The sequence below is a fragment of the Zeus faber genome, assembly GCF_960531495.2.
Source record: "Zeus faber genome assembly, chromosome: 17".
NCBI classification, from domain to species: domain Eukaryota; kingdom Metazoa; phylum Chordata; class Actinopteri; order Zeiformes; family Zeidae; genus Zeus; species Zeus faber.
The window spans coordinates 5,012,302-5,039,592 of record NC_137204.1 but is presented as its reverse complement, the minus strand read 5'-3'; the positions used below and the strand labels follow the sequence as shown (position 1 = coordinate 5,039,592).

General features: G+C 46.3%; 2 protein-coding genes across 2 annotated transcripts in view; one reads left to right on the top strand and one right to left on the bottom strand.

The window, feature by feature from the left end:
- The window catches only part of pkn3 (protein kinase N3), a gene marked incomplete at both ends in the record, with an annotated part of 49,990 nt that extends 35,942 nt beyond the window's left edge, over positions 1–14,048 (top strand). Inside the window, 6 exons of the mRNA XM_080018328.1 lie at positions 10,684–10,746; positions 10,892–10,968; positions 11,832–11,974; positions 12,477–12,584; positions 13,294–13,374; positions 13,848–14,048. Coding sequence (XP_079874454.1) covers positions 10,684–10,746; positions 10,892–10,968; positions 11,832–11,974; positions 12,477–12,584; positions 13,294–13,374; positions 13,848–14,048 — 673 coding nt within the window. The remainder of the gene's footprint in view (positions 1–10,683; positions 10,747–10,891; positions 10,969–11,831; positions 11,975–12,476; positions 12,585–13,293; positions 13,375–13,847) is intronic.
- Positions 14,049–14,577: 529 nt separating this feature from the next.
- On the bottom strand, positions 14,578–21,663 carry zdhhc12b (zDHHC palmitoyltransferase 12b). Its single transcript, XM_080017332.1, has 5 exons — positions 21,250–21,663; positions 20,762–20,901; positions 19,279–19,371; positions 15,998–16,164; positions 14,578–15,921 (listed from the first exon to the last, which is right to left on the bottom strand). The coding sequence occupies exons 1-5, from the start codon at positions 21,344–21,346 to the stop codon at positions 15,606–15,608; spliced, it is 813 nt and encodes a 270-aa protein (XP_079873458.1). The 5' UTR covers positions 21,347–21,663; the 3' UTR covers positions 14,578–15,605.
- Positions 21,664–27,291: the final 5,628 nt, after the last annotated feature.

The window sequence follows — 27,291 nt, the reverse complement described above, 5'->3', positions numbered from 1 at the left end:
GGGAACCTCAGAATTGCATCTCTGCTTTTTGCAGATTATGTGGTTTTGTTGGCTTCATCAGACCTTGACCTGCAGCATGTACTGGGGCGGCTTGCAGCTGAGTGTGAGGCGGTCAGAATGAGAGTCAGCACCTCCAAGTCTGAGGCCATGGTTCTCTGCCAGAAAACGATGATTTTCTCCCTCCGGGTCAGGAGCGAGTTGCTGCCCCAAGTGAAGGAGTTTAAGTATCTTGAGATCTTGTTCACGAGTGAGGGGAAAATGGAGCGTGAGATGGACCGGTGGATCAGTGAGACGTCAGCAGTGATGGTGGGCGTTGTACCAGACTGTTGTGGTGAAGAGGGAGCTGAGCCGGAAGGCAAAGCACTCAATTTACCAGTCCATCTACGTCCCAACCCTCACTTATGGTCATGAGCTTTGGGTAGTGACCGAAAGAACGAGATTGCGAATACAAGCGACCAAAATGAGTTTCCTGGGTGGGTGGGTAGGGTGGCTGGGCTCAGCCTTAGAGATGGGGTGAGGAGCTTGGACATCCGGAGGGAGCTCAGAGTAGAGCCGCTGCTCTTTCGCGTCGAAAGGAGCCAGTTAAGGTGGTTCGGGCATGTGATCAGGATGCCTCCTGGCCGCCTTCTCTTGGAGGTTTTCTGGGCATGTCCAACTGGTAGGAGACCACGGGGTAGACCCAGAACGCCCTGGAGGGATTACATATCCCAGCTGGCCTGGGAACGCCTCGGGGTCCCCCAGGAGGAACTGGAAAACGAGAAGGGGGCCTGGAGCTCCCTGCTCAGCCTGCTGCCACCGCGACCCGGCCCCGGATAAGCGGAGGAAAGTTGATGGATGGATGGACAACAAGTTGGATGTTCTAACTTCATTGGAATTGGGGTTTGTAACATGAGTTGTAACTTTAGACCAATGAGGGCTGCAGCAGCTTAGTTAATACTAAAGTAGAACTGGCAGCAAAGCTTCAGTCAACCGATTCGTAACTTTGGAAATCGGGCCATCGACCTGGTACATTTAGATCGATCTAGGGGTCCACGCAACTTTAACGTTAAAACGGGTTTTAGATTCATATTGGTGAATCGTTACACCCTTATTAGAAAGTAATTGCTGAAAACATGTGAAAAGACTGAACTATATAGTACTGAATTGTGGAGTTACGCTGTTAAACTGTTTCACACCATTTTTGTGGTGCAGATTTTTTGGGCGGGCCTAAATCAGGACTTAATGACATGGATCGGTCATACTTGCTGTGGCCCCTCCCATAATATTATATAAACACCAAGGTAAGAATCTGAGCATTAGTGGTGAAATAAGCTAACAGCCCGGAATTTGGGATAAAACGCTGTTTTGGGAATAAACACTTGGAGTAAAGGGTGTCTTCGGGGAGACGTGAACTCATACCACAAACAAAATAGAACAGTCCCGGTGCTTTGACTGCGCAAGGTTTGGTTACGTTAGCATTAGCTGCATCCTAGCAGGCTGTGGAGCCCCAACCTAGCCTGCGGAAGAGCGGCAGGAATCACCAGAGAGCGGGGAGTCCTGCATCAGACCGCAGCGCTTTGAGGTGAGCAACTAGACACACAGGACTGCGGACTGGATTCAGCAGAACATTTAAACATGGAATTTAATTATTCCAATGTAAACGTTTAATATGATTAACACGATTGGTTGTGGTTTCAGCGTCTTCTTTGGACACGCCCCAGCGTCTCAGAGCAATGGGAACTGCTTTTTTTTTTTTTTCCCCCCACAATTTTGAAAACTAATTTTATATACTTACCAATTATTTTTTTTTTTTTTAAATCATTAATCTAGCAACTGGGGGTGCACAAGCCAGTGTATCATCAGCGCTGGTCCCAAGCCTGGATGAATAGAGAGGGTTGGGTCAGGAAGGGCATCTGGCGTAAAAAGCATGCCAAATCAAACATGCGAACAACAATTCTGATTTCCATACTGGATCGGTCGAGGCCCGGATTAACAATGACCGCCACTGGTGCCATTAGCCAAGAGGGTGCAAGTGGAAATTGTCCTACTGTCTGTCGAAGACGAAGAGGGGGAAGGCGTGTACGGCGACAGCAGGAGAAGAAGAAGGGTTGGAGAGTAGAGTTGAGATTAGGAAATTTGAACGTTGGCACTATGAAGGGTAAAGAGAGAGAGCTGGCTGACATGATGGCGAGAAGGAAGATAGATGTACTATGTGTACAAGAGACCAGGTGGAAGGGGAGTAAGGCCAGGAGTATCGGAGCCGGGTACAAACTGTTCTACCATGGAGTGGATGGCAGGAGAAATGTGGTAGGGATAGTCTTGAAGGAAGAATATGTCAAGAGTGTTTTGGAGGTGACGAGAGTGTTGGACAGAGTGATGAGCATGAAGCTGGAAATTGATGGGGTGATAAAGAATGTGGTCAGTGCATATGCTCCCCAAGTTGGGTGTGAGATGGAAGAGAAAGAAGAATTCTTTAGTGAGTTGAATGTAGGGGTGTAGAGCGTCCCCAAGGGAGAGAGTGGTCGTCGGAGCAGATCTCAATGGGCATGTTGGCGAAGGGATCAGCGACATAGGTGACAAGAAGGTGACGGGTAGGTATGGTGTCAAGGAGAGGAATGTGGAAGGACAGATGGTGGTGGATTTTGCCAAAAGGATGGAATTGGCTGTTGTGAATACGTATTTCAAGAAGAAGGAGGAACACAGGGTGACATACAAGAGTGGAGCAAGGTGCACATATGTGGACTACATTGTATGCAGGAGGTGCAATATGAAAGAGATTGACTGCAAAGTGGTGGTAGGAGACTGTTGATAGGCAGCATCAGATGGTGGTCTGTAGGATGTCTCTGGAGGCCAAGAAGAGGAAGAGAGTGAAAAAAGAGCCAAAGATAAAATGGTGGAAGTTGAAAAAGGAGTGTTGCATGCACATTAGGGAAGAGGTAAGGCAGGCAATGGGTGGGAATAAACGGTTACTAGATGACTGGGAACCAACTGCAGAAGTGGTGAGGGAGATGCCCAAGAAGGTACTCTGTGTATCATGTGGGAAGAGGAAGGAAGACATGGACTCTTGGTGGTGGTGGAATGAGGAAGTACAGGAGAGCATAGAGCAGAAGAGGTTTGCGAAGAAGAAATGGAATAGTCAGAGATGAAGAAAGTAGAAAGGAGTACAAGCTGATGCTGCGCAAGGCGGGGAGGAGTAGCAAAGGAAAAGGAATTCGACGAGTTGTATGAGAGGTTGGACAGTAAGGAAGGAGAAAAGGACTTGTACCGATTGGCAACACAAAGGGACCAAGCTGGGAAGGATGTACAGCAGGTTAGGGTGATGATGGCAGTCAGCCAGTAGTAAGGTGTGGCGAAGGCATTCAAAGTGGAGGTGGGATTGCATCCAGGATCAGCTCTTAGCCCTTTCTTGTTTGCAATGGTTATGGACCGGTTAACAGATTAAATCAGGCAGGAGTCTCTGTAGACTATGATGTTTGCGGATGACATTGTGAACGGTCGCGAGAGTAGGGAGCAGGTTAAGGAGATCCTGGAGAAGTGGAGGCATGCATTAGAGAGAAGAGGAATGAAAGTCAGCAGGGTTAACACAGAATACATGTGCCTGAATGGGAGGGAGGGCGGCAAAAAGCTGAGAATGCAAGGAGTGGAGGTGGAGAAGGCGGATGAGTTCAAGTACTTGGGGTCAGCCATCCAAAGCAGCAGAGAGTGCGGGAGAGAGGTGAAGAAGAGAGTACAGGCAGGGTGGAGTGGGTGGAGAAGGATGGAACTGCCAGGCAAGAGGAAAAGAGGACGCCAAAGAAGGTTTATGGATGTGGTGAGGGAGGACACGCAGGCGGTTGGTGTAAGGAAGGAAGATGCACAGGACAGAAGGTATTGGAGGCAGATGATCTGCTGTGGCGACCCCTAACTGGAGCAGATGAAAGTTTGTTTTTTTTATCACTCATTTGACAGGGTGATTAATAACAAATTTTTCTATGGTGTGACAAACTCAGAACACATATGTATTATTGCTTTCCAGGGACTTTAACTTTACCAAGCAAAAGGAAAATTCTTGTGTTTTTTCCTCCAATTCAAATTTCGTATTCATTCATATTAAAGCAGCATTTTAAAAAGATTTAAGAGGTCATGTCGCGAAGTCTTAAGGACAACCCAGTTGATGCAGGAAATCCCAGGACACACCACAACACAGAGGCAGCGAGCGTCAATTAAGAAGTTATTTTATTACAATTCATCCATTAAAATAACTCCACCAGTTGCACTGGATAAGGGGGCCTAGAGCCGATGACAACCACACAGCAGTCTAGGTCTAAATTACCGCGAGTATATGCGCAGGGCTTACGAGACAGCAAACTGTATAAAAATGCATTCAGGGCAAACTGTATAAAAATGCATTCACGGCAAACCTTCGTTAGATTTGTGACTGAACTACCACAAATTTCTCAAACCAGCACACCAGCCGTACGCGTAAGTTATGGACTGCACTAACCTTACTAGTGGCCTGCCTAAGGCCTACCCCCAAATCTAACACGTTGGCAGGTTACCACAAGGTACAAAATACTAAGGGCACAAACAGACAGAAAGATAAGTTGTCCGTTCGGTCGGGGTCCCTCCCGACCGAAATTAAGGACACAAGCAAGGCAAAGTGGGATCCGCCAATGGTCACCGCAGACCTGGCAGAACGTTCACCAGTTGCGGGGCTCCTAAGTTGAGTCGATCCCAAGCAGCCAGGACTTTTACTTTGACAGCAGGCGGGGCGTTGGCATGGAGGGGAGGGGATCGATCGCTGTAGCTGACAGAACAGACACAGTATGAACCTTCCCGTTTCATTGGTAGGGCGGCCCACTCACACCGAAACACTACATGATTCCAGAGGTCACCGTTCCTTTAGGAAGTGTTTGAGATCGCAGAACATATGTCTTTCGTCGACTCGTCTTCTCCGTCAACGCGCTGCAGAGAACCGGGCCGGAACGGTCTGACGTCGCGTCCTCGTCAACACCGAGTAGCCGATCCCAGCGGCTCGCGGTGAACTCGTCCTGCTCTGGCGGCCCGCAGGGAACTCCCGTTTGAGTTCCAATTGGCCTGTTATTTACCGTCCGTTTACGAAGTAACCAATCGGTTGTCGTCCACTGTCCTTGACCATTGGCAACAGCTGAGTCTCGTTGTCATCAGCTGGGTCATGCTGAATAGCGCCTAACCATGTGGAAAACTACCCACCAGCAAAAACATTGATCCCACTGTCCCAAATAATTCATGAAGCACACCCTCATGTTACAGGTCAACATGCATAAATTATCATACTAATATTAACAGTCAAATAAAATTACACAGGGCCCACGCGTCATAATTCCCCCCCACTTAAATGGTGGTCGTCCCGACCCAACCGCTACTCACTCATATCTTTGGGGAGGTACCCCGTGATTGGACCGTTGTGAGCGCCTGACCAGAGGCACAACTTCCCCCAGTATCTCCTCATCTTGTTGGAGATTTCCTTGAGTCTCGGGGGCCGGAATCTGTCTGTCTGGGCCTGGGGCTAGAGGAGGCTCTGGACGTGGTGAAGGGGGCAGCACTCCCATCCCTGGCCATCGGGGTGGCGGGTCTGTTCCCGCCCTTGGTGGTCCAGCTGCGAGTCAACGGGGGCGGAGGAGGACCCTGGAGACCAATCGCGCAGGGACGCAGATTGTTCCGGTGCATGGTGCGGACAGGCCCTTCCTTCCCCTCAGGCCGGATGCGATAGACTGGCTGCTCAGGACGCAACTGAGAAAACCACAAAAGGAGAGGGGACCCACCTAGGCTCCAGCTTGCCCCTAGCCCGACGGCGGAAATTTCGGACTAGGACCCGCTCCCCTGGCAGTAATTCAGTGGCCCAGGCCCTCCGGTTGTAGCGTGCCTGGTCCCAGGCCTGCGTCTGATGGGTGCGTGCTTGCACCCGGTGATAGGCGGCAGTCAAGGCTCAGTGGTGATGTGCATCCATCTAGGGTGGTGCGCTCCTGGGGAGGCCGAACATACACACAGATCCACAGGGAGCCTGGCGTGCCTACCAAACACCACGAAATGGGGAGTTAGCCCAGTGGCACTATGAATGGTGCTAATATATACCTGTACCAGCGCAGGCATCTTGGCTGACCACTGGGACTGCTCCTCCGTATGCAAGGAACTCAGCAGGGACAGCAAAGTCTGGTTGAACTGCTCGACAGCCCCATTACACTGTGGATGGTATGCGGTGGTCCGGCTCTTAACACACCCATACAGGGCACAGAGCTGCTGCATCAGTTCTGACTCGAATGCTCCCCCTCTGTCTGACAAAATCCACTCCGGGCAGCCGAACGTCTGGATGAATGCGCCCCACAGGACCTTCACGGTAGTGCCAGCAGATTGGTCTCGGGTGGGTACTGCTACCGCATATCGGGAGAAAAGGTCAGTAATAACCAGGATGTAGGGGTACATGTCGCCTGGTCTGCCTAATGACAAATAGTCCAACCCCACAACTTCAAACGGGTAAGTGGTTTGTATGGATTGAAGGGGAGCTCTCACCTCTGGGCCAGCCTTGCTTACCGCACACTCCACACAGTCTTTAGTCCAGTTGCTGCTGTCGGTGGCCATCCCGGCCCAGAAGAAGCGTCGCCTCAGGAGGCTCAGGGTCCGCTCTGCGCTAGCATGCCCTGCAGCCTGATGATATTGGGCCCATATGTCTGGGGCTGCATTGCCTGGAACAATGATTAGTTGGGCCTCTGCACACGTATCTGGCTCCTTCCCCATCTTTACCAGGACCCCATCCCGGACCTCGATCGCCTCCCAGTCTACCAGCAGCCTCTGTAAGGGTCGGGAAAGGGTGGTGCGTACCTCATCCGTCGGGCAAGCATGCCGGTTCTTCCAATCATACAGTTTCTGCAAGTCGGGATCTGCACGCTGCACGTCCCTCCATCGACTAGCGGGTGCAGCAGGGGGCACAGCCTCTTCAGTGTGGGGTGGCTGTGATGCAGATTCACCTCCCTGGGGTTGTAGGTCCAGACCAGTCTCGACTGCAGACACCATGGCTTCCCCTGGCAGGCGGGACAGAGCGTCTGCATTCCCGTTCCTATTGCCTGGGCGGTATTTTACAACATAGCGGTAGTTGGAAAGCTGTGCCACCCACCTCTGCTCGGTAGCCCCGAGGGTCGCCGTTGCCAGGTGCACCAAGGGGTTGTTGTCGGTGACCACCTCAATCTCTGCCCCCCAGAGATAGTCTTTGAACTTCTCAGTGACTGCCCACTTGAGCCCCAGCAGCTCCAGCTTAAATGAGCTGTAGTTCTGGTCATTCCGTTCCGCTGGGTGCAAACTGCGGCTTGCGTAAGCAATCACCCTTTCTTTTCCGTCTTGGGTTTGAGATAGCACAGCTCCCAGACCCTCTAGACTGGCGTCGACATACACCCGGAGGGGCAGGTTGAAGTCAGCGTATGCCAGGATCGGGGCATCCAGTAAGGTAATCTTGAGCCTTTCAAATGCCGTCTGGCAGCCCTCCGTCCACTGGACTGTGGCAGACTTGACTCCAGCGGGGCCCTCGAGGAGGCGATGGAGGGGGCTGGCTATTTTAGAAAATCCTGATATAAATCTCCGATAATAGCCTGCGAAGCCCAGGAAGGAGCGCACTTGCTTCACAGTGCGGGGGACAGGCCACTCTGCTACTGCCACCGTCTTCTCAGGGTTCGTAGCGACACCACGTTGACTGACTACATGGCCCAGGTAGCGGACCTCCCGCCGGAAGAGGTGACACTTCTGGGGTTGAAGCTTGAGTCCGTGGGCTTGCAGGCGCTTGAAGACCTGCTCCAGGTGGTCCAGGTGGCTGTCAAAGTCAGATGAAAACACTATGACATCATCCAGGTAAACTAATAGAAAATCATTCACCTGATTGCCAAGGCAGCATTGCATCAGGTGCTGGAATGTGGCTGGGGTGGTTTCCCTGGAACACCTGCTGCCAACAGTCAGAAATGATGTTCATTCCCAGTATCCCGCAGTCAGCCCCCATGCAGGAGTCCTTCACAATCACCACCCCCTTATCCACTAGCTGAACCCCACCTACTTCAAAATTGAGGATTGTATAGCCGACATAAGGTATGGTCAGGCCGTTGGCTGTCCTCAGGGTGAGCCAAGGGACTTCCTCCGCATTATGGATTTTGCCTGCTCCAAAGTACTTTTGGAAAAAGGAGTAGCTAAACAGTGTGACTTGAGACCCAGTATCTAAAATACAGGGGATCTTCTTACCTTGTACCCTAACCTCTACTTGGGGGCATTCTCCTACCATTGAGGGCTTCTGAGCAGCAGTCTGGGTCCCGTTTTCCCCGGTGGCTTGCCCCACAGCAACCGAGGGTGCTAAAAACCCGGGTTAGACGGGCACTGCCTCGGGGGGCAGCGTCGCTGAATGTGGTCAGACTCACCACAATCATGACAGATGGGCCTGCCTTCTGGTCGAGGTCTGGAGGTGGTGGGGGCAGTGTCCTGGACCCGACGCTCCCTTACGGGCGGGTCTACCTGGTGATCTCGAAGCTGCAGATTCCGGAGGTCTTGTACCAGGTTCTAACCAAGAGCGGACAGCTGCTCTTTTAGATCTTGCTGTAATTCCAACTTAAAGGTCTCCTTCCACTGCTGCCAGGAGGAGTCAACTGCAGGGGCGGCGGCGGCCGGTCTTGGTGCATCCACCCGGCATGCTTGTAGCTCCATTTGGTCCCGCTCCTGCTCGAGTACCTTGGCTTCGGTGTACGTGGCTGTAAACGACATATCTGGTCTGCGTCGCAGCTGACGCTGGAGCTCCTGTTGAATGGGGCTGGGCCGTAGGCCCATTGCAAACTGTGCACGAAGCATCTCGTCATCTCCATCCGCTGGGCCTGGGTCAGCCGCTCGCCACCGATGGTGTAATCCTCGTAGCCGGAGGGTGAAAGCTCCCACCCCCTCATCAGTCACCTTGTCACCCGGAGCTGTGCCACCGACGTGGCCCCCCCATATAGGCCCTTCGGCAGGGTGACGATTCTCTCGTCCGTGACTTTGTTGGCAGGTGCAGCCAGTTGTACTTCCTGCTTTGCTTCACCCTCTAAAGCACTCAGGACAAAATCCACCCTCTGTTGGCCAAGTAGCCCCTGTGCCCGGAGAAAGGCCTCCATCTGTGTCTTCCATTCCTCAAAGGCAATGGCTCCTCCTTTTCCGCTAAACTTGGGGATCCAGGGCCCCCCCATGAACCATGGAATCATCACTGCGTGCCCTCCTGGTCTAGGCTCTGGCTCGGGTCCATCACCTGGCCTAGCGCCCTCCATGTTGTGGGTGTTACTAGGATCCTGCCGACGACGCCAAAAAAAAGCGGGTGTCGCGAAGTCATAAGGACAACCCAGTTGATGCAGGAAATCCCAGGACACACCACAACACAGAGGCAGCGAGCGTCAATTAAGAAGTTATTTTATTACAATTCATCCATTAAAATAACTCCACCAATTGCACTGGATAAGGGGGCCTAGAGCCGATGACAACCACACAGCAGTCTAGGTCTAAATTACCGCGAGTATATGCGCAGGGCTTACGAGACGGCAAACTGTATAAAAATGCATTCAGGGCAAGCTGCATAAAAATGCATTCAGGGCAAGCTGCATAAAAATGTGCATCCATGGCAAACTGTATAAAAATTGCATTCACGGCAAACTGTATAAAAATGCATTCACGGCAAACTGTATAAAAATGCATTCACGGCAAACTGTATAAAAATGCATTCACGGCAAACTGTATAAAAATGCATTCACGGCAAACTGTATAAAAATGCATTCACGGCAAACCTTCGTTAGATTTGTGACTGAACTACCACAAATCTCTCAAACCAGCACACAGGCCGTACGCGTAAGTTATGGACTGCACTAACCTTACTAGTGGCCTGCCTAAGGCCTACCCCCAAATCTAACACTTTGGCAGGTTACCACAAGGTACAAAATACTAAGGGCACAAACAGACAGAAAGATAAGTTGTCCGTTCGGTCGGGGTCCCTCCCGACTGAAATTAAGGACACAAGCAAGGCATAGTGGGATCCGCCAATGGTCACCGCAGACCTGGCAGAACGTTCACCAGTTGTGGGGCTCCTAAGTTGAGTCGATCCCAAGCAGCCAGGACTTTTACTTTGACAGCAGGCGGGGCGTTGGCATGGGAATGGCCCGGAGTCCCACGTAGGGCTGACGTCACTCTTGGGATTCCAGGAGGGGATCGATCGCTGTAGCTGACAGAACAAACAGACACAGTATGAGCCTTCCCGTTTCATTGGTGGGGCGGCCCACTCACACCGAAACACTACAGGATTCCAGAAGTCACCGTTCCTTTAGGAAGTGCTTGAGATCGCAGAACATATGTCTTTCGTCGACTCGTCTTCTCTGTCAACGCGCTGCAGAGAACCGGGCGGAACGGTCCGACGTCGCGTCCGTGTCAACACCGAGTAGCCGATCCCAGCGGAACTCGTCCTCCTCTGGCGGCTCGCGGGGGACTCCCGTTTGAGTTCCAATCAGCCTCTTATTTACCGTCCGTTTACGAAGTAACCAATCGGTTGTCGTCCACTGTCCTTGCCCATTGGCAACAGCTGAGTCTCGTCTCTTCAGCTGGGTCATGCTGAATAGCGCCTAACCATATGGAAAACTACCCACCGTTGATACGCCAATTAGCGAAATCCAAAATGTTTCCTTCATCACTTTAAATGTATTTTGTGTTAAGGTTTTATTCTTCGTGCGTACTGCTGGGGCTAGAGTTCCTCCACTCCAACAAGATTGTGTACAGGTGAGTTTCCGGGGAGGAAGAATCTTCATCATCAGGAAGAATCAGTCGGTTTCTCTTGTCACTCATTCATTTTCTAATTCATGGTCTCACTCTTTGCTAGATTCTTCCTTTTTCATTCTTTCTCTCTGCTTTGTGTCACTTTCAGGGATTTGAAACTTGATAATCTACTGATGGATGCAGATGGCTTTGTCAAGATAACAGACTTTGGCTTGTGCAAGGAAGGTAAATGACAAGAAAATTAATTATTAGTTTTCCATCTGTTTACCTGTATATGGCCTGTTTTTATTTCTTTATTTTTATATCAACACCATGACTTTGATGCACGTAGGTTCACAAACAATACTTTCTCTGTAGACCAATGTTATTAAAATTAAAAAAAAAAAAAAAAAAATCCACAATGACCATGAAGCTTTTTTAATAATTACTCATCACATTTAGCCTATTGATTATATGATATAAATAGAAAAGAGGAATTTATTTTTCTTGCAATGTAATTTCTTCAAAAATGATGGAAGAGAAGAAATAATTTATTGCGCTTTTTAGGATGTTAACTAATGAGGCATAGCTTGTGGAGTTAGTTCTGTCAGAAAACTCGACGACCCCACAGACTTCCACGGCCTTATGGGCTGGCCTATTTAAGCAGCTAATCCCTCTTGCCCTGCCTGCTTTGCTTGCTGTGTTGCTGCCCTCCACCCACCTCCCGTGCATCCACCTCGCTCAAGCTCATCACTCTACTATTATAGCCCATTAAGCATGCTTATGTTTTCTGTACACCTCACTGGGACTGATGAGCAGAAGAGCCCAGGTGCCCAAACTCAAACGATGCAAAATAAATAAAGATCATTTAAAATTCAGTCTAAGAGTTGACAGTTGGGGTTAGGTTTAGTAATAGAGTTGGGGTTAGAGTTAAGTTAGGGTTGCTTTGGCACCCAACCCAGGGCCAAAGCAACCAAAAACTGTCCAAATACTAAAACTACTTCATCACATGATCGCATTACAAAGGACATGCAGTATATATTTGTATGACATCACTATAGCACCTCCAGTATGACAGAATGCACTTTTGGCATCTGTAATGTATGTAGGCATGGGCCATGGCGACCGTACTTCAACCTTTTGTGGCACCCCAGAGTTCCTGGCACCTGAATTGCTGACGGAGAACAACTACACACGGAGTGTGGACTGGTGGGGGCTGGGGGTCCTCATTTACGAGATGCTGGTGGGCGAGGTCAGCATCCAATACGAATAGCCTCCTATTTATATTATCCTCATAGCCCCATATTCCATGTTGATTTTATTATAATGCTATTATTATGTGAACCGGGAATCACACCAGACCTTGACCCAACGCTTGATTTAAGGTAGAATGATGGTATCATGAAAACACAAATGTAAAACTTGAAAAACATTAAGTGTTTCGCAGGTGAATTTGAATGGTGTGTATTTATCTTTCCAGTTGTAATAGACTCTACCAAGGTTATTGCTACATTAAGATTCAAGGGGAATTTCACTACATCAGGGTAACACATTTTTATTGTATTCTGTCCATACAATATAAATTGCAAGAAGTGTCTAGTTTCCTTTTTTAAGACAATCAAGGATTCTTATTAATCCGGGTGAAATGTTGAAATGTCGAAGTGCTTTCAAGGCCTATAATTTAAGATTTTCAAAGTTCTTGTGTGGTTGGTGAGCTGCGTCACCTACTGTATATCCGCTCGTCTCGCTTTCAGTCGCCCTTCGCTGGGGATGACGAAGAAGAGGTGTTTGATAGTATTGTCAACGATGAAGTGCCCTTCCCTCGCTTCCTTTCTACTGGGTCTGTGTCTATTGTCCAACAGGTAGGCCCTGGTACTCCTACTCCTCATCTGGACTGCAATGCTCTTAAAAAAAAGAACCCCAAATAAAAACAACTGCAGGACCCAATTATAAGCTAAGAAAAATAATCATATCATATTTTGTTAACATAAGACAAATTAATGATATTTATATTAATGTAAATTATAAAATGTTGAGATTACAGTTTCTACATGGTAATAATACATTTAAATGTATTCATAAGAATAATATTGAATTTGTAATCATCAAGTACTGTGCACTACTGCAAAATGTTTAGGCCTTCATTGTAAATAAAGCTCATGGAACTACAACACATGCACGCACACACATGCATATGCTTTGGATGGTGGCCAGTGAAATGAGGCCTCTGCGTTTAACCCATCCTGGCGTGTTCTTCCTCCGGGGGCACAGCCATGAGCAGTGGGCAGCATTCGTGGACGCACCCGGGGACCTGGTGATGAGTGTCCATCGCTGGTCAAACGATGATGTGTGCATGTTTCCTGGGGGGGGGGGGGGGGTCCTTACTGACGTTAGGTGGAGGAAACCCCATGTGAGCACGGGGAGAACATGCAAACTCCACACAGAAAGGCTCCTATTTGGGAGATGATAGTTAATAGCTATAGAGATAATATCTAGTCTCAGAACAATGGCGTTGGTGGAGATGATTCTATAAGATTTGGCCAATTTCTTCTAATGTAGTCTGTGTGACAGCTGCTGCACAAGAATCCAGAGAGGAGGCTCGGAGGAGGAGAGCAGGATGCCAGGGAGGTGAAGAGACATCAGTTTTATCAGGTGACAAAACACCCTAGACTTTGTTTCCTGCTTTGATTCAAGAACAAGTGTCAATGTCTCTAGTTAAAGTATGAAAAGAAAATACAAGTAAGTATGCCTGGGTGTACTTGCTTGAATAGCTCTTTTCACATTTAGTTTGAGCAATTCAAGGTCATTTTGATGGGTCTGCGGAAGTCTTTAATTGGGCTGTCTACATTCCATGAGCATCTCAGTATTTAAGATCTGCCAAAGATAAAATTTGAGCTTTTCCTCAACTGTCTCGTGTGTGGAAGCAACAAGCTGGTTAGGTGTTTTTTGATATGTCTTACCTGGTTTTGCAAAAATGGATACGTCTTGCAGTCGTAGAGTCTAATCTAATGTGTGGGCATCTAGCTTCGTTGCAATGGAGCTAGATGCCCACACATTACATTAGGGTAAGTTGTACTTCTGAGATGACAATATTCTATTGTGATAACGCCATCTATTTGTCACAGGGAGTGGATTGGGAGGGTCTTCTGGCGAAGAAGGTGAAGCCACCCTTTCTGCCGACCATCAAAGCCCCGGCAGATGTCAGCAACTTTGACAAGGAATTCACTTGCCTCAAGCCTGTGCTGTCTCTTCCCCGACCACCTTATTTTTTCACAAGTGAGCAGCAAGAAATGTTTTCAGACTTCGACTTTTCCTCCGTTCATTGACATTTCCATCTATGTGAAAGGTAACTGAAGTTGTGTCAGCCTGGATTTTTTGGGGGGTTTGAATGTTATCCTTTTTGAAAACTATTCTATATAGGTAGTGAATATTTGTCTCTTTGGCCATCAGTCCCAAAGATTTTATTTAAATTATAAAGAAAATATTCTAAAATTAGTTCTGAGTATGGGTATTCTAAAATTACTTCATAAAAGTAATTATGATGCTGCCTATAGATTAGTCCATCACCATGTTGTCACCTCTGAGTCATTTAAATGAAGTAATTAGACCCCATATGAAGGATTGAATGTTCTGTAATCCAATGAAATAAGACAAACAGAAAACTTATTTTTGTTAATTGCTATTGTGTAGTGGAAAATTATTTCTTTAGCCTAAGACATTTTTTGAATTGCTCTGTTACCATGAATCTATGTATGTGCAAAATGTTATGATTGAAATCAAAAGGAAATTATTGAAGGAACTACATGAAGGAAACTATTAATAAATTGACATATTCCAAACAAGTTTTGTGGGAAATTTCAAATATTTTATTGGTGACATACCATCTTCTCAAATAATTTAAAATCATCACATGACAGTATTGCATATAACAAATACACATTTATCAAATGAAATTTTGTATCTTTTAATGACACCGACTCAAAATGAAAGTAATCAGCATGTACTCATTACAAGTTAAATACATTTATTGCTTTCATTGCTCTCTCAAAAGTATTGCACAGTGGATAGCTAATATGGGAATACCAAACAAAGTACTTAGTAAGTTGCTGTATTAAAATGATCTTACAAAAATCTCACTTATCTCTGACTTTGAAAAAAAATTAAATACAAAATCTGAAATGCTGCCCACTGAATAATTAAAAAAATCACTGAATAGTTGCTAGAAACATTATTTAAAAGTCTATTTAAATGCAGCACCTCAATCGTCATTTTCATTTAGCCTGTCTGCTTTATTGTTCGGAAAATCTGATTGAACTCTGTTTTAGTTTCAATTCAAAGATAATGAAAGGAGTGACCCTTGGTAAATTACATTTTGTGAAGAGTCAATTCAGCCCAGCTTATCCTGAAGACAATGTTCTTCCCAATGTCAACATTTCAGTTGATACTTGAAACTGCGCTTAGTAGATATAAAATCATTAAAGGAATCATTAAATTGTGACTTGTATGGATGGTAAAATTTGAATAAAATGTTTATGCAAGTTTACACATTTTTTCAAAAAAACCCCAATAATTGGGTTTTTCAATAAAAACCCAATAATTGGATTAACTATGTGACTTCCACAGCAGAAACAAACCACTGGACACAAAAGGAAAGCAACAATGAGGTCAAGTAGAATTTAAGTGCATGAACAAGTCAACTCCAAGCTTGTATTCGAAGGGGCTTCCCAATTCCTCGGTGCCAACTGAGGAAAACAGTTTCTAAACCGCAGAGAATATTGCAGCGAAGAAATGTCTCTTTTCAAGAAAAGTTATTTCAAGATTTGTAAAAAATTGGTGACCAACAGTCATGGTTGGTAAACAGGCCAGAGGTACTTTACCTGATTTTAGGCTGGATCACTGCCCTCCCTGAAGTAGACCTGCTCCCACACCACCGTTCCCCACACGCAGAAGAAACCCCACAGGTTGTGGAATGTGCCGCGGTCAAAGGGATTCTCATCCGCACCGCAGTGCTTGAGGTACGAGATGCGGTGGCGTGACATGAACTCCCAGGTGGTGGTATTGAGAGAGACCAGGTAGAGGTGGGAGCCCAGAAGAAGCAGCACGGTCAGTGACAGCAACGCAACAAATGCGGCCACAGCCAGCAGCATACCGTTGGTGCGCAGCCACAGTTGCCAGGTGGGAGCATAACTGAAGCCGGTCCTGTGGGGGGAGAATTTAGATGTGTTATGTTCCCTCCCCATTGCTTTAAAATGTCCATTGGAAAACAAGTCCTTACCAGGCCATGTGGAGACTCCAACACAGCACCAGCAGCTGAACAGCCAGGTAGAGCATGAACCAGCGGTGGTTCCTTTCACCCACACAGTTTTCGATCCACGGACAGTGGTGGTCATATCGCCGCACACAGTGCTGACAGATCTGGCAATGCTTGGATCTCATTGGCTGCTGCTTGGGACATATAAAATTGGCGTTAGAAGTAGTAGTAGAGTCAATAAATGATGTGTAGCTTGCAGAGCTAGTTCAGTCAGGCAACTTGACGCTTCCACACTCTTTAATGGGCCGGCCTTTAAGCAGCCAATCCTGCCTGCTTGCTGCGTTGCCGTGCTCCCTACACCTCCCCTGTATCCAATTGTTTGGCTTTACTGTTTTATGCAGCGGGAGATCATCATGCCTATATTTCTAGCTCACTTACGTGCCTTTGTTTGCTGTACCCCTCGCCGGGATGAGCAGTAGAACCCAGATGCCAAACTCAAACGACACAAAATAAAGATCATTAAATCGAAGATTTGTCAGGAATGGATTCCATGGCTTTTGGGACTGGATTTGGGGAAAAAGCTCCAACAGCTGTAAATGCAATTCAAGCGGATTCAAACAGAACTGAGATTCACCATTCATAAAACCAAATGTGTTCACATGGCCATAATTAATAAAGGAGACAAAGAACATGAGAAACTGGACGAGGCTAGAAAAAGACCTTACTGCATATTGTTTAGGATGTGTAACAGAAGTTGGTTGCTATGCTATTGCATCTGTTATTCTATACCGTGGAACTTAAGTGTTAAATTTCAGCCATGGATAAGACTTGCTGGCAGAATGTCCTGTGACCCGCTTCTCTTACATTTGGTTTCAGTGTTTGTCCCCCCCTCAAAAGTCATCAAGAGTATATCTACACAATCTAAAGCCAATTATTTTGTGAATTGGCACTTAACAAGCTAGATATTTTTTATAGTGGTTCTACTGGTTCTACCATCTAAAATGTCAATCTGTATGTTTCTGTGTGTTTATTTCAACAACATTGTCAATTTCCTTGATGAATAATTCAAACACAGCACGTAGCACTAAGCTGCTATTTTTCCATTAATTGGGTTAACTGAGTATGGAGAGAAATCGGACATTATGCAATAAACAGTTGAATAACTTGTGAAACAAATTAATACAACCCATATAACCCGCCTCTCTAGTCTTTGGTAACATGTTCCATAATTTGGGAGTGTACCGTATTTTCGCGACTATAAGGCGCATATAAACGTCTTTTTTTTTTCCTCAAAATGTGCGGCGCGCCCTATAGTGCGGTGCGCCCTATGTGTGTTGTTACTGCGGACGTTGTTGAGACCACCATGAGAACGTTAAAGGGGGAAGTGTGGGCGTGGATTGTGTATAAAAGAACAGGTATGTGCTTTATGCAGAACATTGTTGTCTTAACAACCCTTAAAATGGCAAAGAGACACGCCTATGAAGCACAGTTTAAACTGAAGGCTATCAGCTACGCAGAGGAACATGGAAATCGAGCAGCCGCGAGAGAATTCAAGATTAATGAATCGATGGTTCGCAAGTGGAGGAAGATGGAAAACGAACTCCGACAGGTGAAGAAGACGCAGCTGAGTTTCCGCGGACATAAGGCGAGGTGGCCCGAGTTGGAGGAAAGACTCGAGCGGTGGATCATCGAGCAAAGAACGAGTGGGGCGAGCGTTTCGACGGTCACTGTTCGACTAAAAGCAGTAACGCTAGCGGAAGAAATGAAAATTGAACATTTTCAAGGAGGTCCGTCGTGGTGCTTTCGTTTTATGAAACGGTGCCATTGTTCCATCCGGACCAGGACTACAGTAGCGCAGCAACGTCCGGCGGATTATAATGAAAAGCTGGCGAGCTTCCACTCCTACTGCAGCAAACACATCGCCGACAAACGCATCCAGCCAAGCCACATCACCAACATGGACGAGGTGCCGCTCACTTTCGACATCCCGGTGAATCACACGGTGGAGAAGAAGGGGACCAGCACGGTAGCGATACGCACAACGGGGTATGAAAAGGCGTCGTTTACTGTTGTGCTTGGCTGCCACGCAAATGGACAGAAACTGCCGCCTGTGGTGATTTTTAAGAGAAAGACTTTGCCTAAAGAGACTTTTCCAGCTGGAGTCGTTATTAAGGCAAATGAAAAGGGCTGGATGGATGAGGAGATGATGAAAGAGTGGCTGAGGGAGGTGTATGTAAGGAGACCAGGTGGTTTTTTCCACGCATCACCATCGCTGTTAATCTGTGACTCCATGCGTGCCCATCTCACAGCCGATGTGAAAAACAAGGTGAAACAAATGAACGCTGTGCTTGCTGTTATTCCGGGAGGTCTGACAAAGGAACTTCAACCGCTCGACATCGGTGTGAACCGGCCGTTCAAAGTAAGGCTGCGAGCGGCGTGGGAGCGATGGATGACCGACGCAGACCACAGTTTCACGAAAAGTGGAAGGCAGCGCCGGGCAAGTTACGCCACAGTTTGCGGATGGATTGTAGATGCTTGGGCTAACCTGTCTGCTGGCACTGTTGTTCGAGCTTTCGCAAAAGCCGGCATCATTTCCGAGGAGCCGCACGGCACGGAAAGTGACTCTGACAGCGAAGAAGGGGAAACTGGCATGTCTGATTTAGCGCAGCGGTTTGATTCAGAAACAGAGGATGATGACTTCGATGGGTTTGATTAATACTTTGTAATAAATACATGAATAAAGCACAAACATACTCAGTTTTGCTCCCGCTCTATTTTTAAATACGCAGTAGAGGTATTTAAACGTAGTAGAGGATATGTACCGGTATATAAAACCCGCGCCCTATAATCCGGTGCGCCTTATGTGTGTGTTAAATACAGTAATGGCACACATAACTGAGACTGCGCCTTTTAGTACGGTGCGCCTTATGGTCGTGAAAATACGGTACTTAAATCTTTACAATCTTTATGTGTGAAAATGTCTACTAACTTGTCTACTAACAATGGCTAAATTCAGTGTTTGAGAAAAATGCTATACAGTACAAATAAAGTTTATTTTTGTTGGGTTTACTATGACTTATGAATTCTGAAATGATCTACTAAAATGTGGAGGAGATTAATATGTATTTGGCAACATACTGTATATAAAAGCTTTGATCGGTGATTTGTCCTGAGTTTAACAGTAAACTTTGCAGATAAAAATTTGAACATCATCAGAATTGCACATCTCTCCTGTCTCAAGTCTGCAGCTTGTTGAAGCATACAAACTAAGTAAACCACTAAAGAAGCTCACAAAGAGAACGTACCTGAAGCAAGCAATGGCCACAGCGCCGCTGTCTCAGGGATTTAGTTGTGGGTGGAATCATGTCCTGCTGCTCCTCAGTCACCCCCAAGGTGAACTATTAGAAGTAAGACAGGAATATCTGGTGAGAGAAGCCCTATTCTATTGAACTGGTTTACTTCTGTGGCTGGCGAATAATTATTCAGTTAGGATCAGATTTGTGTGAGCCTATATTACAGGTATTAAAGCGATAGCATTTTACTTAAACTCACCCAACTCACCCAAGTGAATCATCGACATTGTGCTTCAGGAGCTTTCTCAAAGGAAGTGTTTACACAGAAAAATTCCACATCAGATTAAACAAAATCAAAGTTCTTTTGCCTACTGCCTCACATATAATTGCTTTGTAATTTGGAATGACAAAGTAGAATGCAAGTTGTAATAAGGAGCACCATCAATCTAGATAAATGATTTATACCAGCACACAGAATAGGATGGAGACTCACTATGACTTGTGCTATAAACATTGTTCTGTGTTTCTTACAGAGCAACTATCAGGTAAATTTTTTTTCATGACTTTACAATTTTGGACTTATGGAGAAGATGGTTTTGAAAAAAAAACAAACCCCAAAAAATTTTTTTTACAGGCAGCAACAGCAAAAATACACAGCGCAGTAGCAGGGTGGCGGTAGTTGGCAGGGCAGTCAGTTTTAGTTTCATAGCTATTTAGGAAGGTGAATACTGTGTTTTTGCAGGTTGCGCAAACTCTAGTTTTAACAATATAAAATAAAAACAGACAGTTTTTCTAAGACAGTGGGAACCGCTCCCTGTTGGACAGAGCAGAAAGGTGTCTTGGTTATATTTACATTTTTTGTTTCATACAAGGAGGAAACTAACAGAAATAAATCTAAAATAAAAAATCCTTTCCGTCTTTTCTCTTTCTTCTTCTTCTAATCACTGTAGTGCTAGCTCTGTGCTATCTCCCTTCCATGAAGATCTCAGACTTCTAGATGGCTGTGGCTAATTGTATTACAAAAGTTAGTACAGCTGTAATTAATTCTAATTACAGCTTTAATTCTAAGTAAAAATGTTTTTATCAAATTTCTTCATAATTTCCCCACATATTAATTCACTGGGGATGCCAACCTACAAGCACATCATTCAAAACCTAAATTAAATGTTATGGAAAGGATGAAATAAAACACTTCAGGTAATAACGTTATATTGATAACTGATTACTTAATATAAATCCCAGGCATAGGAAATAATGTTATATCAGACCCCAAACTACAAAACAATATGATGACCCACCTGACTAGTCCAGACTAGTATGGACCAGCAGTATAATGTATGTATATACTTTATCTTATTATCCAGTCAATCGTTGAGCTATGTAAACACAAAGTTATAGTGGCATTTGTTTTTTCTCTCATTGTGTTTATATATATATATATATATATATTTATTTATTTATATTTAAAAAAATAATAATAGAATCGATGATTCACCTGCAAATCGCTGTCATCAGACAGGATGAAACCTGGATCCATCAGTGAAACAGCAAAGTACAGCAACACCGACACCAGCACCAGCAGGACGAAGAGCACAGGTTGTGCAAGTTGGCCCTTCTCTTCCTGCTTCCTCAGATCTTAATCCCCACACCCACACACATTAAAAAAGATGTCAATCAATCAATAACTATATGTGTTAGGTTAACAATGAATCATAACTAAATAAATAATTCACATAACTAGCTACTTACTAGCTCTCTCTCTCTCTCTCTCTCTCTCTCTATATATATATATATATATAAAATAAAACAAAAAAATGAATATAGAATACAGATGCAACTATAAAAAATAAATACATTTTATATACACACATATTTAAACACGCACACATATTGCAAACGGGCATAATTGTTTTAATTATATATAGAGAGAGAGAGAGAGAGAGTAATAGGTCATTGTTTCAGGGTGTATAATGCATTTCTTACCCGTGTCGTGTAGGAAGAGTATTAAGGTTATAACCCACGTTAGAATAACATGAGTCGTTCTCACCAGAAACCCTGAGCCGAATACATTTTTGAACATGGTCCTCGCATTTTTAGCGGATCAAACTCCAGCGCAAACAGCGAGAGATGGCGTCAGCTCCCTCGCAAGCAGCCGCTGCCCCAGCGGCATTTTCTATCCATTTCCATGGTTAACGAGCTTCCACCAGAGCGGAAACCTTGGTTGTGATTGCCTGAATGTTCGATTTTGCGGAAATGTCGGCAGAAATGGCAGATATTGTCGCGTCAGCCTCCAAAAATAGAACCCTAGACGGAGTGAACGCATCGACACTCGGTACAAAATACAACTACTAATGGCGAGCTGCGAACATAGTCATTGCGCCAATCTCACGTCGGTCATTTTAGATAGTGAACGTTTCGCGTCTGGGTTGTTGAGTGTCAGTTTTACTCCACCGTGATTGGTCGACTTGGGTCATGTGACAAGAAATGGCGTGCAGACTGGGGACAGTGACGACACAACGTCAGAAGCGGGTTTTATTATAATAATACGAACAAGGAAGCCACATACAGCGTACAGCAACATATACAAAGCTAAGAGCCAAGTTTAAGATGGATACATACATACACACAAGAATTATATAATAAACTATTTGAGCTGACCGCAATTACGTTGTAAAATCATTAGATTCCACAATCACAGGTTTCCAACCGAATTTAAGGGGAATTTTAATCCAATATCAATGTCAGTAAATGCCTCTTCTTATTAATACACTGTTATGATCTTATATTACAATTGTGGCATAAAGTGTACAAAAACACTAAAACAAAAGGACAAATGAACCAAAATTATGTCATTGCTATAAATTGTGTGGCAATTAAACATAAACCAAATATACGACAAAAATCAAGTCGTGTAATGCAAACATATTACACAAATTTGCCACATAGCCCCACTTCCCTAGGCCTGGAACCAAACAAATCTGCAGCTCATGTTTTATTTGCTCTGGCAAAAACATCTGACCCCTCTCAAATTCAGATAGTTTTCACAGTTTCACATCACTAATGGCACACACACTCTCACTCCTGGTGCAACAATCATAACATAATCACAACACATAAAAGTAATAACAATCTATCATAACACATGTAACATGGCTAACTAACACTAACAATGGCATAACAATTAACATTACTGTAACTAATAACACATAAAACAATCACTTTCCCCGACAACCCCAAAATACACAATTAACAAAGCATGCTGGGAAATCTCCACCCCACCTCTATTCCCCAACACGCTACATTGCCCCCACCTGGCTGGTTAGCTGTCCCCAGCAACCCATGTGTCCACCACAAAGTCTCTGAGGTGTTGGGGAAGTTGAAGCTTTTGCTGGGTCCGCCCAGGGGGCCCCTCACCTGCTTCCCGTGGCAAGGCACAGACTGGAGGCTGCCCCTCTGCCCCTGACTCACTCTCAGACTGAGCCAAGGGTCGGTAAGGGGCAAGCCGATTGCGATGAAGAACCACCACCTTTTGCCTAGAGCCTGCCTGGTCAGTTCATGCATCGCCCGGAGCCGCTCCCGAAGGTGGTGAAAAAAGTCCATTACCGGCTCCCCGGCCACCTCTGGTTCGGGGGGAGGGCCACCACACAGGAGTGCGGAGCTCGCGTCCAAACATGAAGGCTGCCGGAGTGCACTTAGTGGACTCTTGCACTTAGTGGTCTGATATGCCCAAAGGACCAAGGGCAAGTGAAGATCCCAATGTCGTTGCTGGTGGCTCGTCAGAATAGCGAGTCGCGCAGTTGCCCTGTTCTGTGGCCGGAAAGGGGCCCAAGATGTCCACGACCACCTGTTCCATGGGAGCCCAGCGGTGGATGTGGAGCTCCACGTCTTGACGACACCCTGGCCAGAAGAAGCAGGAGGTGATGAAGCATCTTGGTGACCCCGAAGTGACCAACCACCACAGAGCCATGGATGAGCTGGAGTACTCTGGAACGTAGCTGACGGGCACCAGGAGCTGGAAGATGTCGCAATGGCCACCGGGAGTCTGCCAGCGGCGATGCAGAAGCCCATCATGGCTGATGAGGTTGGCCCACTGCGAGCAGAGGGCCTTTGTCTCTGTGTCCAGTGCTGAGACTGCTGGCCAGTCTGGTCAGTTGCCTGCCCTCACCCACTCTTGAACCCGGGAGAGGACAGGATCTTGGCTCTGCTTGTGTTGGAGTTGGTCTGGGTCAATGTTCCCAACGCTGTGGTTGTCGCTTGTGCTGGGGGGCTCTTAGGAACCATCGTCATCTGCTCGACGGCCCCGTGGAATCACCACCTTCAACGTTGCTGCATCCTGTCCCTCGACGCGTCGACAGTGCTGGCACTCTGCCTCCTGACAGGGCTGTCGCAACAGCACATCAGCGTTGGCATCGAGCCGGCCAGCTCGGTGGAAAATCTCAATGTTGGAGTCCTTTAGTGTCTCTAGCCACCTGGCCAGCTGTCCCTCTGGTTATTTGAAGCTAGGGAGCCAGGTGAGGGATGCGTGGTCGGTGCGCAGAAGGAACCTGCCCGTAGAGGTACAGATGGAAATGGCAGAGGCCCTGTATGACGGCCAGCAGCTCCTGACAGGTGACACAGTAGTTTCTCTCAGGCCGTCTGAGGGAGCGGCGGAAGTAGGCGATGACCTGTTCACCTTATTCACCTTCCTGGGACAGCACTGCTCCAAGACCCACGTCGCTAGCATCAGTGTCCACAATGAACGGGCGCCGCAGGTCTGGATAGGCCAGAACAGGGGCCTCGATGAGTGCCGACCGCAGCTTTGTGAAGGCACAGGAACAGTCCTCCCCCCACTGGAATGCCTGGCCCTTCTGTGTCAGCTTGTGTAGAGGGCTGGCAATGGTGGCAAAGTCCTTCACGAACCATCTGTAGTAGGCAGCCAGCCCCAGGAAGCTTCACAGCTCTTTCACGTCGCAAGCAACAAGCCAGTTTTTCACCACTGCTACCTTGGCTGGGTCGGTTGAAACTACAGCTGCACTGACGACATGGCAAAGGAACAACATCTCCTGTCGAAACAGCTGGCACTTCTTTGGATGAAGTCGGAGCCCGGCCTGGCGGGCTCCGACTCCCTCAGATTGGTCAGCGTGCTCTCTAAATCTGCAGCATGGGCGAGGAGGTCATCCAGATAGACGGCACAGCGGTCCCGTGGGATGCAGACCAGGACCCTTTCCATCAGGCGCTCGAAGGTGGCTGGAGCATTGCAAAGACCGAATGGCATTAGCTTGAACTGCCACAGTCCCTGGCCGATAGAAAAGGCAGTCTTTGGATGTGCCTCTGGCGCCAGCTCTACCTGCCAGTAGCCGCTGCACAGGTCGAGGGAGCTGAACCAGCTATGCAATCGAGGGCGTCGTCAACCCGAGGTAGTGGGTATCTTTGCGGGTGACCTCGTTGAGCAGGTGGTAGTCAACGCAGAACCGCCACGTGCCGTCCTTTTTCCCAACCCAGACTACCGGCGCCGCCCAGGGGCTCGTGGAGGGCTTGATGCATAGTCCATCCTCACCAATGGTGTGGAGCACTATGGCTTCAGTACCCAAGTAGAGTGTGGGTCTGGGTAGATCCACCACAGCCCCCCACTTGATCAGCAGGTCCAACCCGATAATGCAGGCGTCTTGTATGTTGGCCAACCAGAATTCGTGGTCGACATCACGGTTAGCAACAGTCACTTGAAGGGCTCTTTCCCCCCATTTTGGTGCGTTGTCCGGTGACTGTTGTGTTGCATTGCTTGGTGGGCTGCCAGCCTTGCGGTCTCGGGTTAGTTGTGCCTGGCAGTGTTCCGGGGCAGACGATGGAAATGGTGGACCCAGTGTCCACCAGGGCTATGCATAGTGTACCGTTCGGTTACAGTCCAGGTACAGCCCCTGAGCCTGACCCAGACGTCAGAGCCTCAGGCGCGCTCTGGTAGAGGAGGAGCTTCGTACAGGCGCTGGTGCTGGGCAATAGCGTGCGATGTGGCCCGGCTCTCCACATCGGCTGGACGGTATCATTTCTCCAAAAGAAGAACAAACAGCTCTTAAAGCCTTTGTTGATAAGAAAGATGTGTTAGCCGTACTTCCGAAAGGATTTGGTTACAGTTAAAAACATTTTTTTTTTAACCTGTACTGTCAGCATGCGGAGCATACAAGATTCAAGGGGTTTATTTGTCACATACATATACATACATTCATATATATATATGTAGTGAAATGTCATTTCAAGGCACCCGGAAAATTACGCAACATTGAGTATTTGTGCCATTGCATTTAGGGCAGAGTTAGTCTGCATGTGGAGTTCAACTTCTCAACCTGCAATGCCACTTTTAATTCTTTAATCATCAATAACTGCTTGCGACAACTCTGGTGTGGATGACCTGTAGAATGACAAGAACACAGCTTTTTGTTACACAGAACCGCTGGTTCCCCATTTTGGAGAATGATCTTACATTTACATTTAGTCATTTAGCAGACGCTTTTATCCAAAGCGACTTACAATTTTTCAAACACCGATGGACGCAGCCATCAGGAGCAATTAGGGGCTAAGTGTCTTGCTCAAGGACACTACAGCATGCTAGCAGGAGGAGCCTGGGATCAAACCAGCAACCTTTAGATGACTAGACCACCAGCTCTACCGCCTGATCTACCATCTTACCATGTTTTGGTCTTTAAACTAATCACTACTCCAAGAGGGGGAGAATCACCACATATATGTAGATGTACATGGAAAAACAAACAGAAAAGTTGTGGAAAAACAACATTTAACAAACTAACTGGAAGTTCAGGAAACCAAGGAATTACCATCAAAAACACTTTTATTAGAACTTTAAACAAGTCATACAAAGGGTGAGCTGCAGAACAGCTACTATTCTTGGCTCAGGCTACACCTTATATCTTCTACTCTGTGAATCCATCTTCTATATGTTGTCATCTCATCCCATGCTTCTTTACCTTGTTTGGGGACATGTTTATGTTTTGGCTCTGAAATGTACAAATACAATCTTTTGTTTTAGGTTGGTCCCGAGAGTTTAACTATATTAGTGGTACAAAACGTCTAAGGGTTATATATATAGCATATAGGCAAGATAATGATTATTCTTTCTTTATATGTATTGTACATAATAAATGTATTTCCTTTAAACGTATAGTAAATTTCTCCCATAACATCAGATTACAACATATATCGACAAAACAGAGTTAATTAAGTCCAGGAAAACTGGAACAGCAATTCCGCACGTAGCCTCTTCCTGTCATAGTTATGGCAGTAAATGAAGGGACAACACAACATCAGATGCCGGCTTTATTAGCCAAGTGCACAATACACACAAGAAATTGGACATCCAGGAAAATGTAAAAAGCTAAAAGTCAAATTTAAGAGTGATATTTACACACACTTAGTAGGATATAATAATTAATATAAGTTTAAAAAAAAAGCTTTAAGAAAACATTTAAGACAAATATCTACATACACATAAGTAGGTTCAAGTTTAATTGACCAACTGGCCCGTCGCTCAGCGCTACCTCACACGTTTAGTTGCTCTGATTGGTTGTAGGTCTAATTGCATCTACAGTCACTTTGGTCTGTGCCCGTTGGTAACACCCTTCGAAAATCGAAAATTAACTGAGAGGTTCCAGACTATTTGGCATTTGCGAATTGGTCTGGCAGTGTCAGGCTACCGCTGTGAAATATCATTGTATCAAAACAACTGAGCACTTGTGACAGTGGGATTTGTAGTTGTGGACACAAGTAGTTGTCACACAACAGATACACCTTCTCAAGTTCTTCTTTGCAGGTGCACAAATCCTATTCTACAAATCACAAATTAAGAAACTCATATGCATGCTCACATTTGCTACAGTGAATATGGTGCAAAACACATTCACACACCAAATTCCACACACACTCACTTTTGCACATTTCTCAGTGAAATGTGTAACAAAAGTGATTTGTGCACCTGTAGAGCCGGGGGCGGGCACTGTTCAGAGATCAGAGAACCTTCATTTGTAATTGGTAGAGTAG

Bases quoted from the DNA above. Each gene is read 5' to 3' on its own strand.
- zdhhc12b (XM_080017332.1), bottom strand. From the start codon at position 21,346: ATGTTCAAAAATGTATTCGGCTCAGGGTTTCTGGTGAGAACGACTCAT. The intron at 20,902-21,249 runs GTAAGAAATGCA...GTGGGGATTAAG, and splicing joins ACTCTTCCTACACGACACGG to ATCTGAGGAAGCAGGAAGAG. The intron at 15,922-15,997 runs GTAAGGACTTGT...CTCCCCCCACAG, and splicing joins TGGAGTCTCCACATGGCCTG to GACCGGCTTCAGTTATGCTC.